The sequence below is a fragment of the Anas platyrhynchos genome, chromosome 7 (assembly GCF_047663525.1).
Source record: "Anas platyrhynchos isolate ZD024472 breed Pekin duck chromosome 7, IASCAAS_PekinDuck_T2T, whole genome shotgun sequence".
NCBI lineage: Eukaryota > Metazoa > Chordata > Aves > Anseriformes > Anatidae > Anas > Anas platyrhynchos.
In genome coordinates, this window is record NC_092593.1 from 1394583 (window position 1) to 1411774 (window position 17192).

The 17192-nt window shown below is 45.7% G+C and overlaps 1 protein-coding gene across 6 annotated transcripts in view; it reads right to left on the reverse strand.

Annotated features, from left to right (window-relative positions):
• The window catches only part of GPD2 (glycerol-3-phosphate dehydrogenase 2), a 58153-nt gene that overhangs the window by 38392 nt on the left and 2569 nt on the right, over positions 1 to 17192 (reverse strand). For 4 of the 6 annotated variants that reach the window (XM_027457836.3, XM_027457842.3, XM_027457840.3 and 1 more), the window contains 2 exons: positions 8215 to 8322; positions 562 to 733 (listed from right to left, as the gene is read on the reverse strand). In XM_027457836.3, the coding sequence (XP_027313637.1) occupies positions 562 to 733; positions 8215 to 8316 (274 nt within the window). In that variant the 5' untranslated portion in view covers positions 8317 to 8322. Of the gene's footprint in view, positions 1 to 561; positions 734 to 8214; positions 8323 to 9059; positions 9349 to 13582; positions 13745 to 17192 lie in introns of those variants that run through there. The other 2 variants (XM_027457838.3, XM_038182016.2) reach the window with 2 other exon arrangements.

Here is a 17192-nt window from a genome sequence, read left to right on the forward strand (position 1 = left end):
AAAAAATCAGAGCACAGATCTACTCTGTGCACCTGCAGACTGAATGATGCATCTTTAATTGAAAATCCAAACAGACTTCTCTAAATCCGCAATATAACAGCCAGCTATAAAGCAGCAGAAGCTGTAGCTATCTCACGTTACAAGAAACGAGCTTGAAAGCCACTATGCCTCATCCAGAATTCACGCTTGCTCCTTTCAATGTGCTTGCTAGAAGTGCTGTGCAAGTGTTGTCTTCTCTTTGCTGCAGACACAAGTGTGACTACAGATAAACCTCATCTTCTGTTGCTTCTTACTTAGAAGTCCCTCCAGGAGTGGCCAGCAAAAAGGCTCATGTTAACATGAACTGCACATAAGCATCTAGACAGTGAAGACCGCTGAAACAGAAATAATGACTTTTTTCTTTGAGTTCATTTCAACTTCTAAGATCAGAAGGAAGTTTTATAACCAGGCATTCAGAGGACATGTCCTCAACCTTCAAGTGATTTTGGGAAAGCCAATCTGATTAATTTATCATAAACCATGTAATCCAAGAACAATACGCAATTTATTGTCAAGTCTTACCCCTGGTGACTGCATCTAAAGCACAGCCACATCCTGTCGCTCCTCCACCTATAACAAGGACATCAAATTCACGTGTGGTTTTTAGTGCCAAAATCTGCTCTTCTCTCGTGGGAAAATCGTGCTTTATTGGAACAGTCACTGCTTCTGCAGCTTGGACATTCACAAAGGTACCCTACAACAATCGAAAACAAAACATAAGGATCTGTATTTATTGTGTATACAAAAATATACGCGTACATGCAACAACAAGTCACAGCACTTTTTATAAACGTAAAGGAAAACTCAAATATTCCAAGTCACCTAACCTACATATGATGACAATACTGTACTAAAACATTATGGAACTAATAGTATTAACAACAATAAGGGTTATCACACACTGAAGTAGATAAGATGAAGTAAATGTAACGCTGTATTCAAGTGCTACTACTTATAACTAGGAACAGACTTACGTGAAACATTACAGGATACACAAGAAATAGTTAAAATACACAGGTTCTCAACTTTTTGCCAATAAAATCCATCAAGAAAATGACTTAAAAATTAATTTACATTTTAAAGTTGATTATTTGTACAATGGCATTAATCTAAGCTCAAGTTTGACCAAGTTCATAAGAGCACGTAGTTTTCTGTTAAATATAGTATACTAAAACACTGAAGAAGCCATTTCCATATTCTTTTTTAAAAATCTTCTAAGCAAAGCAAAACTATATCCTTCAGCATGCTAAAGTAAAACTTTTCTTTACAGCAACAAAGAGTTAGCAGCTTGGCAGTTTGCAAAGAAGTTCAGATTCTTCTGAAGTGGGTTGGGAATCTCTCCAGCACACCGCTGATTTCCCGCAGGCCACCCCTGCTCCCGGTTCAGTGACCCTGGTGAGAACAGCTGACATCCTTGCTTAGTCCACCAGCATGGGCTGTGGTTTAAATGCTCAGGTTTTAACTTGTTTCCAAAGGCTCTCTTCAGTTAATATAGATTTAAAATGAATTCTGGAAGCCTTTGCAGTCACTGAAAGTCAAACCTTATTACTGAGTACATATTTCATAAAGTATGAACCCACAGCAATGTCTCACGTAACAGCATAGTAATTGTATATACAACAGGCTATAGGCAGGCATCAGTTATTCAAACAGTTAAATAGGATGCAAGATCCTAAGTCACATGTGCTTTCTCTTTGATTTCAGCTCCAGGTCTTCTCCTTACAACTTCTCCTCATTCACCATTGTCCCTCATTCTGCACGTAGCCAGGCTGTGACTTCCTCTCTTCACTATTTATTGAATACACAAAGGATCCATCTTTTGCAGAAGACAGTAAATTTATGTCACAAAATACTACTTCCTTACTATTATCTAAAGCAATCTACTATTCAAATAATCTCTTCCCATTCGCTACTTACAATCAGCATTAATTTGTCACTGGTAAAGAAGGAAGCTCCCTTATTTATTCAAGAAATGTTTGGAAGTCAAAACTTAAGCTGAATTGGATGACTCTCTCAGTCATAAAATGATTTTATTGCTTGTTGCACTGTTATCTGTGAATTACAGTTCCTACAGAAATTGCTCCTAAGCACTGTCCCACCATACCAACACCACCACATGCAGCTTGCCCTGCCTTCGTGTTTCGATCACGGCTCAGCTGATCTGCTGAGCTCCCCTGTAGTTCTGGAGAGCTACCTGCTCGTACAAGCCACCTTCAGGTTTTAATAGCTCCGAGCACCTCCCCTGGCATTTGCGATGGGAAGGGAATATCCACCTGCCATGGTGAAACAGCTTGACTGACAAAAGGTAACTCAGCCGCTTGCAGCCATCTGTTCCTATCTGCAGCTGAGCGGCTTTCCAGAAGCTATCTGGCCAAGTGGTGCAGCTCCTCGTTAGCAGGCAGTTCGCTGGTTGTCACAGAGCTCTGCGAGCAGACCTGCTGAGTTAAAGGTAGGTGATTCTTGCAACACATCCACTCTAAGTTAACAGCCAGTTCAGCCGTGCACATGAAGCCTAAACTCAGGTTCAGTTATGATTGAAGAGTATTTCTCAGCGTCCCTAAAAGCTTAGTGCTACTGTACAACAGGAAAATAAAGACTATATGTAGCAGTCATGCCTAAAGGAAGTGCATACTCAAGAGAAAATTAATGCTCACGTTCATCCTGTAATCATGTGTTACATTGACTACAATGCAAACAGCTCATGCAAATCAGGGCAGCCACAACTACTTCCACCCTGCGTGTTACAGCTCAACGAGGAAAACTGGGCTAGACAAAGAGTGCTTAACTTTATTTCAGGGAAGGTATGTTTCCTTACTATAATAAAAGGGTGAGATTTAAAACAAGCAAGCAGGAGGTGGATCCTGATCAGCCTCCCCATGGTATCACCTCCTCACTCCTGCACATCTACACCCATGGCAGCTGGCAGAGGCCACCCAACGGGGTACAAAGCCTTGGGGCTACACAGAAGCACCCCAGCACCTCTCTTTGCTCCCTCCTCCTTGGGCTTCCCATCCCGAAGCAGCACGAGGGACACAGGAGATGTTTTCCCCGTGTACAGCTGGTACCTGCACCACTGCAGCCTTCCCGCCTGCATTGGCAGGGTAACAGCCAGCACTGCTGTTTGGCTTCCTCCGCTGTCCATGGCTCTCCTCAGCAAGCTGTTGCATTAAGCACGCATTTTAGAGCCATGTAACTGCAGGGAATATACACAGGCCACTGATACCAGCTTCCTACTTTCCCTAAATATCACCATATCACCCTGCGACTAACAGATAATAGTGCTGAGAAGGAAGCTCAAGACAGATGCACCCGTGGCTTATTTCTGCATGCATTTTGGCTGATCAAGTTCAGCTACATATGTTCCACTTTATAAGCTTTAGAAGAAAATTGAAAATCCCCAGCTCAAGATGAAGTTTTGCACTAGATGTCCAGATGTGCCTTCTTCAGCAAAATAGGTGACTATTTTCAAAGTATTTACCTTAACTTCAGGAAAATAGGAGAATACATGAAAAAAAATCAGAGTCCAAGAAGTGCAGTTGTCATTAAAAAACAACAAAAATAGTTAAACTAAACACATTATCTACACTCAACATAGTAAAAGACAGACCAGAGTCCCAAGCAAATAGCCACTGGTACAGCAAGAGCATAGAAATCAGCACACCAGAAACTGAAATATAAGCAAAGTGATTAGCACACTAGGAATTGATAGAGATATGATTCATCTTGCTGTCAATTAAATGTGAGACTGAAGAAAAGCTGCATACAGGGATTCCATCTGCAATAACGTGATTAGTTTGGCAGTGAACAAGTGTGTTTACTGAAATAAGCAATTGCTGTTTATATCTACAATTTCTCAGGCAAGAGTTCCTTGAATGGTTTTGATTACACTCTTAGCGAGAAGAAATGTAGTTTGGCAGTTTGAATTCAATCAAGAAGTTATAAAGTGATCTAGTAATCCATAAGCAAGCATTCTTGTTAATTTGGCTAATGCAAATCACCAGGTAGGTTCACAGAGCCAAATTCATCATCCATATTCATTAAAGAGAAAATGGAAGTAATTAAAAACCCAAAAGCAAGCCCTGATGCATTATCATATTATCGCTCCCTGCACTGGATTCCCCGTGACAAGCAATTCCTGACCGCCCAACAATGCACCTGCACACCGGGAGGAGAGAAGGATTGCTGGGTGGGCTTCGCTAGGGGGACAGCACTCACAACTCCAGAGCAAAGCAGTGCTTTTCCTCGGTGACTACAGAAAGAAGGACCATTAACCCCTGAAGGAAAGCAAGCACGCTAAACTAAATAATACCCACATCACACCCAGTACTAGCCCACTTGGCTCAATAAGGGCACACAAAGCACGAACACGGCAGTGTTGTCAGCATCTACAAGAACGCATCACCCTTGCCAATCCTACCTTTCAGCTATCTGAAACTGGAGGCCAACACAATTATGTACACAGCCTGCGTGTTTCAAGTCTCATGTAGGAGTCCAACTTCACTGCAGGTGATGTGATTCTTTTCAGGAGCTCCTGATCATTAGGGAATGCACTGTACACAAGTTGGAGAGCTGTCTGCATTGTTTAAGATAAATTTCATTTACAGTGGTAGCACTGAAAGAAATTTAAAAGTCTACACACATTTTGCCTTATGTGAAAATCATTCAGGAGGGACTAGTTTCTTCAGACCTCTGCACTACCATCTGCAGGGATTTCCCCAGCTGTTTCCCTTTCTCTGGAAAGGGATTATTATTTTTTTTTAATCTAAACCAAAAGCCTCCCTGTCAGACCTAGGCATTTGCCCTCAACATCTCAAGCCACCAAGACTGCGCAGAACACTCAACCACCTTCCTTAAGGCTAATAGTTACTCAATAGGAAAGAACACCTCCCGTGTGTTTACTGAAAGAGATTTTGCTTGAATTAGTGTCATTCCTACTTATTCCCTTACAGCACAGCATTAAACTAAGCCAGCTGATTAATTCAGTAAATACCCCAGCGATCAGGTTACCATTCAAGACACAGAAGTGCAATATTCATCTATCAGCTTAGGAGTTAAATTCAACAACAGTTCTGTCATGTCAACACGTTCCCATCCTCCTCCTGCTCAGCAGGAGCTGTGTGTTGTCAAAAAACAACACACAATACGAGGAGTTGACTGAACCGCTTGTATGCCTGCATATGCCATCCATAATCAGAGGATGTATATCTATATTGCCTCAGTTGCTGTTGCAGAAACATTCTCCCAAATGTCAGCATTTTTATCTGTGTGTGTATAGAAAAATAAGTTGGGATAAACAACATGAAAACCAGGACAGATCTGAGTCAGTGGTGGGTTTTATTTCTGAGGGTAAGGTGTAAACACCCTACAGTTGTTGATATACAGGCAAGGTTAACTGTGCTAACTGTGACATCTTCCTCACAGTCCAGCTTCAAACCTTAAACCTAGAGGGAACATCTGAAATTGCCAATACTCACCCCTTTCAGTAGACAAACACCCACTGATATGCTTGACTAACAGATCCAAGGGAACTCCCAGCCTTTCTCGAGGGCCAGAAGCTTGCAACCCATTACCTTTTTCCCTTGGAATTACCTGGGACAGCTGAGTTTCACAAACACCTAATATTAGCTGAGTGAACATGGAAAACGAAGAAAAATAAGTCAGCTACGTTGTGTGCGCAGAATTATTAAACAGGGTCTTTTTTCTGTCAGTGGGTGCCCCTAATTCTGGGGTGCTTGCCACTACACAGGCACCCGGACGCAGTGGGTGAGGCGGTACTTACAGACATGGGGAAAGATGGAGCATGCCACTGCTCTTGCATTTTATTTTTATCTTATGTGATGGATTCTGTTCGTGAAACAACAAACAGACTTCCCACAATGTGTAGCCAATTAGTGCACACCTTGGGGCAATATCCCTCCCTGGCACAGGAAGGGAAGATCTTTGCCCTAGCATATATTTGATTGGCAGGCATTATTAAAGAGAGGACACTTGGGCTGGGGGACATGCCCACAGCTTAGATATGTCAACACTACAAATGGACTGTCCTCCTTTGTGTCAATCCCTCCAGTTATGTTCCACCTGCTGCCCTATATTAGGTGTTTAAGGCAGCAGCTTTAAGGGACATCACGTGGGAAATGTGCAAGTTAGTACAACATGAAAACAACATGCTGTTCACTTGACAGATCCATTTGCTTACACATATGCTGGAAATTTTTCAGATCCTCTGTAGACAGACACTACACAATAGGTTCAGGAATCAAGGAACAAGTGGATATTTCATTCTGACACCATGATCACCTTCTGTAAAGCTTTGCTTTTTAAACTGCCTTTAGAAATTTGTAACAATCATCCAATAACAACAAAACTGCAAACTCTCTGAATCCTGTAACATTGCATGTATGACAAATTAGCTATCCAGATCAGTCTTGCCTTCCAACTTTGCTTATTTAACAGTCCTAATATTTGAAGCTGCCGTTTCTGACAGTAATGAAGCCAGAGTGTAAAATCCTGTGATAAAGACTCCAGAGAGAGTCAGAAATGGCATTAGCAGCTAGGCGCAAGACAGGCAGTCCAATGGGAAGCTCACTTAAAAAGCTAGGATTTATTTTCTGCAACAGTATCTGAAGCTATAAGGATCCTGGCTTATCCACTTTCCAGCTAGGTTCCCCAGGAATGACTCATCTCATTTGCTTTACCATTATCTCAGCTGCTATTCCTCCTCCACACAGAAACAGCCAGAAGTTTCAGATTATCTATTCGGACCAGAAATGCACACCTTCATCGAGCTAAGTGCAGACTGCCTACCGTCACTCGCTGCTTTACCCCGAATTAGACCATTGAGATCACTTGCATTCCTGGCTGTCGGTTTTCCCATTTTGAATGGGAACCTACAGGAAGCATGTGGCAGCTGGGCAGCTCAGGGTAATGGCCTGCCATTGATAAAGGGCTGACCAGATCCATTTCTACGGTGAGAAGCAGAAAGCTCCATGCAGAATGTGCACCTGCTCACTTAGCTGCTGAAACTGGTATCATCTGAAAGGGAGGAGAAGGTACCCCCCCTCCTCAGGGCTCAGGCTTCTTCCAAACCCAGATGGACAGGCCAGAGCCCTGACTGCACCTCCTTCAAACTGTATGGAACACAGATTGTAAATATTGTCAGCCAGGGGTGAGGTACCAGCCTCAAAGCTTACACTTAACAGCAGATAAGACGTGTCTCTTTATATGCATCTACTGACCCTGGAAAACAGTTATGACATAACTCTAAAGCACAGCACAACTGCGTTAAAAATAAGAGATTTATTTGCTTAAAAATAGTAGCTGATCAACACCAGCTCTGCTTAAAACAATCCACAACTTTGCTTTTACTGATTTCTTTTATTGATTTTTTTCCTTGGCTTCTGCATAGAGAAGTAGGGGAAAAAAACATAGCTGCTCCAATTTGGCTGGAAGAAGTAGTTATGACAGTGAATCTATTTTCTACTACAGAAAGAATCAAATCCACAAACTGGATTGAAATCTACTGCATCTTTCAGCTACCACTATTTTACTTTAACAGTATGTTTTCAACATCAGCCTTTACTGCTCTGGAATTTTTATCTCATCGGCACGCCTTAATTACCTGAAATACAGCGCTGAACTGTGTCATGAACATACCAGCATCTAGGTTGTGCCCACCCAGACACCAATCACCACAAGAAACGGGAGCCTTGCAACTGACTTCTTTGGCACAGAGCCCATCCTGACACAGTTTTCAGTCTTCTGAACTGGCCAAGAGCTGCCACAATCACTGTCCTAAAGCTGAGATTTTTCAGAGGTAATCCTGGAGGTGACACTTCAAGCTGCCACGTTTGAAAACACCTTCCAAACTATTTACTACTTTCCAAACACCTTCCAAACTATTTACTACTTAAACTTCAATCAATACTTTTCACTCCTGCAACTAAGTGAAACCCCTAGTAGTGTCCAAAGAACATTTTTTAAACATGAGAAGTGATTTACAAGAAAGACCTACAAGAGCGAAACATCATTTAATGCCATCCTCCAGATAGCACCCAGCAGATCAAGCTGAGAAGCTCTTGGCATTCCTTTCCAAAGGAAACTATTCGTATAAGCCTAACATACGCTCAAACAGATTTTAAGTTTCATATTTTATCAGAAGTCATAATTAATACTTACGTGTTTGTTTCTATACTGAGAAAATTGAGAGAGGCCAAAAACTGTTGCTATGGCACCTCCTCCAATGAGAACAGTTCCTTTCACTGCCTTCTGAAATGCCATTTTTTACTGTAAGAAAAGAAGATAAAAATTAATAGGCAGTTTTGCCATGTTAGAATCTAGGCTACACAGAATAGACCATTTGTAGAAGCTAATGACAATGTTTTGACAAGTTGAAATTTAGAGTAGCAATAGATTAATTAACGATTTTCACTGCAATACTAATGATTTCTAAACAAAATGTAGAGAGCGGCAAGCCAGAACACTGGTGTTTGCTACTGAAGCTGACTGACAAAAGAGTATTTAGACATCCAGGTGGATGTGTACGTACATACACAGTTTGTGCTGTAAGCACTTGCCACATAGCTGAGTACTTACAATACCATGGCAGAGGCAGAACGAGAGCACCCTGTCATCAAGCCAGATGGCCACCAAGTCCTCATCACAACAGAGCAGCTGATCTGCTTGACAAGATCATCCTCAGCTACCCTCCATCCCATCACAATTATTTCTACAACCAAGTTCGCCCAACAGCACTCTCCCCTGGATTCCCACCAGGAATTACGATTCTGCCATTCGCAGTACACCAAAGCTTGTCCTACCCAGAGCGGTGCAGAACGCTAGTCAGGAAACAGGTCCCTCAGCAAGAAGCAGCGGAGACTGTGGACAAGACCAAGTGGCTTAAAACAAGCGCAGAACTTTATCATCTAGCTACAGAGGTATTAAAGCTGGGCCTATGTAGGTCAGGCAAATTCTTGAAAGGGCCAGTGTTTGGATGCTGAATGAAAAATTTGCATGGAACTGACCTGAATCTTAAGTAGGCACAGCCTAACCCATCTTCCCAGAAGCAAGGCAGCTCGCATCCCATAGAAACAACGTGCAACAGATTTGAGCAGCTTCAGTCGGCGCTCCAAGTCCTTAGGTTACGAGGACACCTTTGTCTGTGCCCCAGATTCATACAGCAGTCTCTACACAAGACATCCAGCACCGTGAAGACTTTGAGCGCAGGCAAGTGATGCACACAGCCCTGCACACAGCAGGGCAGCAGGGGTGGCTCTGGGCCCTATTTCTTCTTTCGATCTGCATAATCATTACTCTTTCTTAAAAAAATTTAAAGCAAACGTGTTTAAAAACACAAGCCAAATAAGAAAACTTCATTTTTAGATGGTGTCAATCTTAACTTTGTTGTCTGTGCACTCTGCTTGCAGCACATCCATGGGGGAAAACAAATGCACAAGCAATTATTGTAGGCAAATATGTTGGGTATACATGTCATGTGCTTGTATGCACTGATTATTGTACAGAAAGCAAAGACTTGTACCTTCCCAGAAGGTTTTTGAAAGAGCAGCATGTACGTTCTTAGAGGTTCCCACCACAAAGATGCCTTTCTCAGTCTCTAGGTAGAGTATCACACAGTCCATTCAGTTCATGCTTGAGTTTTAAGAAGTACAAGTTTAATCTTTCCAGGACCTGGACGAGTCAAAGGGAAAGGCAACACAATCCCCCTGCAACATCTCAAAGCAAACTCACCGTAGCCTCAGAAGCTACAGCAGCCCTGCAGGGACGGGGCGAGCAGCGACCAGAGGCAGGGAGCAGCCCGCTACCCCAGCACAGTGCTCCATGAAGGGGCGACCTATGGCAGCTGCAACACTGGGAGGCCACCCCACACCTCCCCTGAGGTACCTAGAATTAATAGAGTGCCAGAACTGAATAAAACAGACCCCACAAACACACACCCTACCACCTTCAGTCTGTCACTGATACAGCATCTTCTCTACATCTCTGGAAGTACCTATGGTACCCCTGAAGCCACAGCACAGCATGCACCTCACAGGAGTTGAGGTGTGCCATCACCACACTTTTAACCTCCTGCAAAATAAGAAAAACAACACAATCAAATCAACATCAGCTCGCATACTGTCTATGGCTGCACAAAGCATATGGCGATGCTGCACACATACACAGCATCCAAGCACTCTGTGTACTATACGTTTCCACCAGACGGTTTCTTCAAGCCGCTAGAATAATAACTCAGCTTTCAGAATGCAAACTGGTGGCGAGCGCGAAGCAGCTTCACACACCTTACGCAGCGGCAGAGAATCACTTCAAGTAGGACTACGAGACCCTAGCTTACAAATGCCTGCTCTGGGAACACAATATGCTCTACGATCCAAGATTGTTTTAAAAGAACAAATTAGCATCCTCCAATGAGCCAGCTTACATGTCTGAAAAGACGCTGGCTTTCAAGAAAACAAATGGAAGCAGGTTCATACGCTGCTTTTTGTAATCAAGTTCAGCAGCAAAGAGTGATCGCTGAAACACAAATCCCTACTTTCCCAGTTCAGCTAACAATGAACAAACTAATTGCGAGCGCTGGCTCAGCAGCTGATATGAGGTGGCAAGAGCAGCCCGCAGGCTCCCCACCAAGCACCGAACAGCCAAGCAGCCTCCAGCAATGGGGCCGGCACCAGCCTGAAGAGAAACAGAGCCCAAAGCAAGGGAAGGAAGCCCAGGAGACTAACTCCTGCCTCCCACTCACCACCCTGCTCAAGCCTTCTCCAAGGCTCCCTCGTGCAGACCAGGTATGCACCTACCCGAGGTGAACCACTGCATGCTCACCCATTGATTAAACACCAGTTCTCCCAGATAAGAGTTAAAACAATCCCCCACAACGACCACAAGAAGCCACCCACAATGCAAGCTTCCACTCGAAAAGCATCTGTCATCAGCTCTAACGCAATACTACACCGACACGCTAATAGCTTTTGTGTAACCATTTCCTAAACAAAAACCTCTGCTAGGAACCCAGCAAATCCCACTGCCATTACGTGTAGTAAGTTCTCCTCCATATGCATAAGGAGTTTCAGAAGACTGACTGTCCTTTAGGAGCTGATCAGAAGGGAATGGAAGTTCAATGCAAAACTGGTTTCTAGAAATTTTGGATGAGAAATGCAGCATCTTTGTGGTATAATAGACGCCATTCTTTTGGCATACTAACCTTTTCCACCTCCAGATTTGTACTGGTGAAGCTTTTCACCCTACAGAGCCCAGTCCAAGTTGCACAGCACGTGCAGAGGCCTGCAGAGCCCCACTGCTGCCCAAGGATAGTGATGCTTGGCCACAAGAAGTCAGACCCAGGGAGCTGAAATTCGCTGCCTGCCTGGCCACAGAGCTGGCTGCCTTGCATGGAGCCAGACACAGGGTGTAGATAAGGATGGCGGGGAAAAGCAAGAAACAAAGGTTTGAGCGTACCCATACACCAGGCTGCGAGTCACAGCAGCAAGGCAGCTGCTCAAAAGCTGAGGTAAAAGGAGGACCTGCCCAGGCAGCGGGCTGCAGCCACCTCTGCTGCCTGAGCTTCCCGTCCCTACAGGACAGTGGTGTGGTGCGGTGGGATCCAGCTGCCCACCACCTCCCACGGCTGAGCAGCGTGCTACCAGCACACACGCCACGATTTGGAGGGCTGCAGTGAGCCTCCTCGCTCACACAGCCGCCTCCCAGCCGCTGAGGCGGTGCCAGGAAGCAGCCCACACCAGCACAGTGCTTCAGGACTGCCTCACTGCTCCCACACCTGGACCCGACACCATCCCACTGACCACACCAAAACAACGTGTGATGTGCCACTAGGGCAGTTCTGCCATGCTTTTGTTACTTGGTGACACCAGGAGAAGCCCAGCAGCTCGGTGCCCTCACTATGGCTGCAATTAGGGCCTCCATCAGCATGGGGCCAGCCCTCACCCGCTGGGTGGCCGGACCTGGCCCTCGAGCAGGCCCCACACAGCTCCACAGAGGACAGAATCAAATGGCCACGTGCACCTTGTTGGTACGAACAGCTTCTTCAGGGACCGAAAGGGAAACACAGCTTAACATAAGCCACTCCAACACGAAGCTGGACAAGCATCCAAACCTGCAGACAGCACCTCCACACCCAAAACATCTCAGTTTCATCCCAGGAACCCGTTAGCCCGTGTCCGAGCAGTCGTATCTGGGTGAGGCTGCTTCACCTCTAGGCAAGCAGAGCCCAGGACAAACAGCCACGGATGAGTTTTTCTCTTCACAGTGGTTTTGCTGTTGCCTGCCCCTCCTGTGAGCAGGGCCCCATGACAGCACGCAGCTGGCTCTGCTCCGGGCAGCTGGGGCTCTGCCGAGGCACCAACCCGCCTCAACGCAGCCAAAGGGAAATTACAGGCTCCCGAAGCACCTACCTGGGAGTTCTTCAAGGTATGTCCCAGGATTGATGCTAAGGACTGCTGCGAGCACAGAACAGGATAAACCAGAGAGCAGAAGGGGAAATGGGAAAGAATGCAGGGCACATAGCTATGGCAAGATTGTACATGAGTGCTAAGGACACAGACAGGAGTCTAAACTTAAAGGCTCGCCTATTGCAATGGGTAATAAAACTCTTTGAAGCTGATACCAGTAACTTGTGATCAAAACTTCAGATTTTATAGCAATATAAATTGTAACAGCACAGCACAAGAAGCAGTGCGGTCAGAAATACGTCACTTTCCATAACACAAGCATTCTGAGCAATCAAACAGCATGCAGGGTTTTAATGCTCTAAGCCATCTGACGCTGTGATCACCAGGTCAGGCAAGCCTTATCCTTTGTTTCGATACAGGTTTTGATAAACAGCACCTTTAGACCCATGCCCTCAGCTCGAGGGCTGGCTGAAGTCCTTGACAGGCTGGGGAACAGGCTCCAGCAGGAGCAAGGAGCCCTCTGCCGTCACAGGGACAGCCAGGGGCACGCCACGAGGAGCGGGTGCAGCACACGGCGTGATCTGCCCAGAAGCAAGCCACCCACAGGAACCCTGCCCGGGGAGCCAGCTGAGTGCTGGCAGATGCACGGAGACATCAGCTCAGACTCGTAGCTACAGCAAGGCTCCTGATGGCAGCTTGGTGCTACCGGCTGAGGTTTAAGGGAAGAGAAAGAGCTGCTCCACGTGAAGGGGGAAGCACACAAAAGGTTCATCAGGGCAGACTCAGACTTTCAGTTTCCAAGGAGTCAACACAAACTATCTTCATGGTAACAACTACTCCGTCCTGCACCAAATTTCTCAACAAGTAATAGAGGGCACACTCACCACGATCAAGATGCGTGGTTTTTCCCAAACTGCAGTCACTGCTGCCAGAAGCACCCGCCCCAGAGTTGCTGCCAGCGAGCCCCCGGGCTGAGCCCCCATACCCACAGCCCCCCAGGCTCCCACACCACGGCCCAGGGCTGCACTTCACCCCCATTAACATGCCCCCCAGAGCAGAGCTCTCCTACTCTGCTTTCAGCCCCATGTTTGAAAAAAGAAACCAAAACCATACAGAGTGCAACTTACATCCTGTTTTTTAAAAAATTATTTCAACACCCGTCTCCACCAGAAGCTTCTGTACAGGGCGCCCCATATGACAAGTATCTGCCTCCCTGCAGCTCTCAGCAGGCTGACAGAAGTCCTAGGAGGAACTCGTCTTCGTTTCCCGCAATGCCCAGCCCAGGCAGTTACCAGACAGCCTGCCTGTTGGCTGGGATCTTATTTTGGGTTGTGTAACGCTATGCAGCCTGCCAGCACGCACACGCACCTACCAGGTCCCCCACCCCCTCTCAAGGCAGCCGGTATTTCTGTGCTCAGGTACCTTCTAATTATCAAGGTGTTGGGCTAGACCTAAGGAGGGCACGGGGAAAGCTGGTGGAAGAATGAGAGGAATGGAGGAGGAGGGCGCGAAGGCAGTGAGGGAGGATTCAGACGCAGCGCCGCAAGTTGGAGATCAAAGAAAGACGACTACTTTAGCAAAAATGCAGGGACAGATGGATACAAACTGTAAAGCTTTGCAATAAGTGTGACGCCCTGTATGCTGCCATCAGACATGGTGTATGAGACGCAAAACCTGTTAAATTAAGAGAAGAAATCCAATCTGTTATGTTGTATATCTGAGTGCTTTACGAGGCCATTACCATGGAATCTGGATGCTTCGCATTCCGTTTTAAATGAACACATCTAATAAAGTGACTCACTCAATGAAGACTCAAAAATAGAAAACTTATAATCATCACCACTACAGTTTGCATAACTTGCCATTTGCACAGTGGCATTGTCTCATGTTTTTCATTTTTCCCAAAAGCTTCTCAGGTGAATTTCAGATGAGAGCTCCGGGCTGAGCTGGGAATCTCGCGCTGCCTCGGCTTCTCCAAACAGCGAGAGACGCTATCCTCAGCTCCTTCTGATGCTGCTTTTGATCCTCCTTGCAGGAGGACTTAAAAGGTAGCCACTGTGATGGAGCGCAGAGCTGCAACAAGCCAGTCAAGCCATAATTAGCACTCTTACTACGGGTAGTTTACAAGTTTAAAGCAGTACTGCTCAGAGTGAGATGCTGACAGTCTGCAGCATGCATCAATGGAGGAATGGCCAAAGAGCACAAAAAAAAAAAAAAAAGAGATGTGACCATACTGTATTAACACTCCCATGATAAGCTCATCCACCAGCTCTCATGTTGCTGCTCTTGTTTGCTTTAAGAGACCACAGTGGTTAGTACATTACACAGCAAGTCAGACCACGCTAACTGAAGTAAGCATCTTAGAAGCAAGTAATTAGAGCTTCAATCAGCCAGCAGTGAAGAAGCCTGCCCTGCAGCACTCCGGGCAGCCAGCAGTACCTCTCCCCAGGTTACCCGGGTCCCACCTCCCGGGCCGCCCTGTGCTCTGTTACCTCCCCAGCAGTGACACAAGCAGAACAAAGCAGCACGCTCCGAGAGGCAACCAGAGCTTGTTATCTACCTCACTGGCTGCATGGGCTCTGACACACGTCCTCGTGACTTCTGGACCTAATTCCTGCAAGCCACAGCTATAAACAGAGCCACACACCAAGATAAGCTTCCAGTGGATACATAATGCAGCTGTCATGGAGACAGTACTGAAGATGAGTGCTCCAGACTCCCATCCTCCAGATCTTCTCCCAAAGCCTCTCATGTAGACTTTAAGTTCTTAAACACAAGTTGTGGCACTTTAATTAAAGTAATTACCCCAGAACTGCCTCACCAACCAAGCACAGAAACATAACCCGTGATGTACCAGGACAGCTCGCAGGGCTACCAGCCCCTTTATGCCACAGACCACACAAATTTGTGAATTCCCACACCCAAAACTTAGAAGCCCAAAACTCCCAGAGGCCAGCTTCCACTAATTAGTGGAAGCAAAGCAGCAGTTCAGCATATGGGGAAAGGCCTTCCCACGCGCAAGTAAGGCATCCAGCACGGCTACCATGCCCAGAAGTAGCTGCTTGGCATGTCACGCATAAAAATAAAGGAAAAACAAGGCAAAAATAGTCATACTACCCTCATCCTCCCTTTGGTCCCCACTGCTTCAAACTTCTTGATTTGCTTTTTGTACTTAGGTGACCACGATCTTCCCACCAGGCATTAGATGACACCCCAACTGCTTTAAGCACTATCCTACAAGGAATAAACTTTGACTTCTCGCTCCTGTATTTATAATTTTAGACCTAACCACCTTTTCTCCTGTGTGGAGGGTGTCTCATTGATAAATACTTCTTGGGATTTCCAATAGCGATAATCATGCCAGAAAAGGCAGCAGGCTCCTGACAAGGAGGTAATACATGCTTGCAGATGACAATTCCAAGCACTGTACCTCACAATTAACAGGAACATTAAGAGACACTGAGGCCATCTGTATTTTGGGCTTCCTCATCACATAAGCGCCACAATAGATTTTGCAAGTTTTACCAGGGAATTATTTAAATTCCCTCCAGTCCCACTGAAACATCACTTCAAACCCCAGCCACGCAGGGAACGAGAAGCCTAGTCTCCAGCCTGGTTACTGGCTACATTTACGCAGAACGATTCTTGTACGTTTGTTTGCCGATGTAGTCTTCCAGCTTCAATAGTTCAAAATAGTCATTCTAGCTCCCCACGAGTGAGGATGTATTCCAGCCATAAGATCCACCACGCACAGACAATGCTAACTCGCACAGACTGTCAGCCAGCTGCTGCCATCAGAACTGCTCTCATTGCAGCCAGTTACTGGAGGGGCGTTCACCCTTCTTTTTGCATATTTATTCCTCAATCACCGCATTTTGGATAGAGGTTTGGTCAGACAGCCCACCAGTTCAGCTCAATCCCAATACCTACCCATACCTACAGTTCCTTCCTTCCCTCCCCATCTCCCAAGTCAGACACTGGAGGAAGCAAGGTTTAGTAAACTGTGGTTTGCTTATTACAAGATCGGGCACAGACCTGCATACACAGACAGGTACCTGCTCAAAAATAACTACAAATTAGGTAATTACTTAGGCGTGTCAAGGAAGTAGCCTAGTTTTGTACACTGGGCTGAAGACTGAGAAACCCGATAGCACATGCAAACCCAACCCAAGCAGGAGGGGCACGCACTCAGTATCATTTTGAAGTCAGAACTAGCACTTGGTTTGAGAAACACTTTGCCAAGCAGAAGAGTCGCAATCCAAGAGTCAGTACCCAGCCAGCAGAGAAACAGCAACTCAGCATCCATCGGCATTTTAATTTATAACTCGGGGTTGGCTCATCTGGCATTTGGAAACCCCCAAGACAGAGTTACAGTCACTGGGGAACCTAGCTCAAACACAGCTACTTAGGGACACAAAATGCTTCTCCTTCTGCACTGCCAAAACCAATAAAACAAATCAATGCTATGATACTGTAAAAGAGTTTTGATTGCAAAGTGTTTGTTAGTTATGTAATACAAAAACGTTCTCTAAAGCAGTGCTTTTTGGAAGCAAGAGTACCAGTACACCTACATTAGCAAGAGCTGCGGCACGGCTGCAGCACAGCCCCACAGCAGAGGGCTGCTGCTGAGAACAGCCTCCACGATACATGTGTGCACACTGCTTGTCAGCAAGCAGCTCCAGTCCAGGCCCATGAACACCCATGAAGCAGTTGAGATACAGGAGACCTTCCTTATTT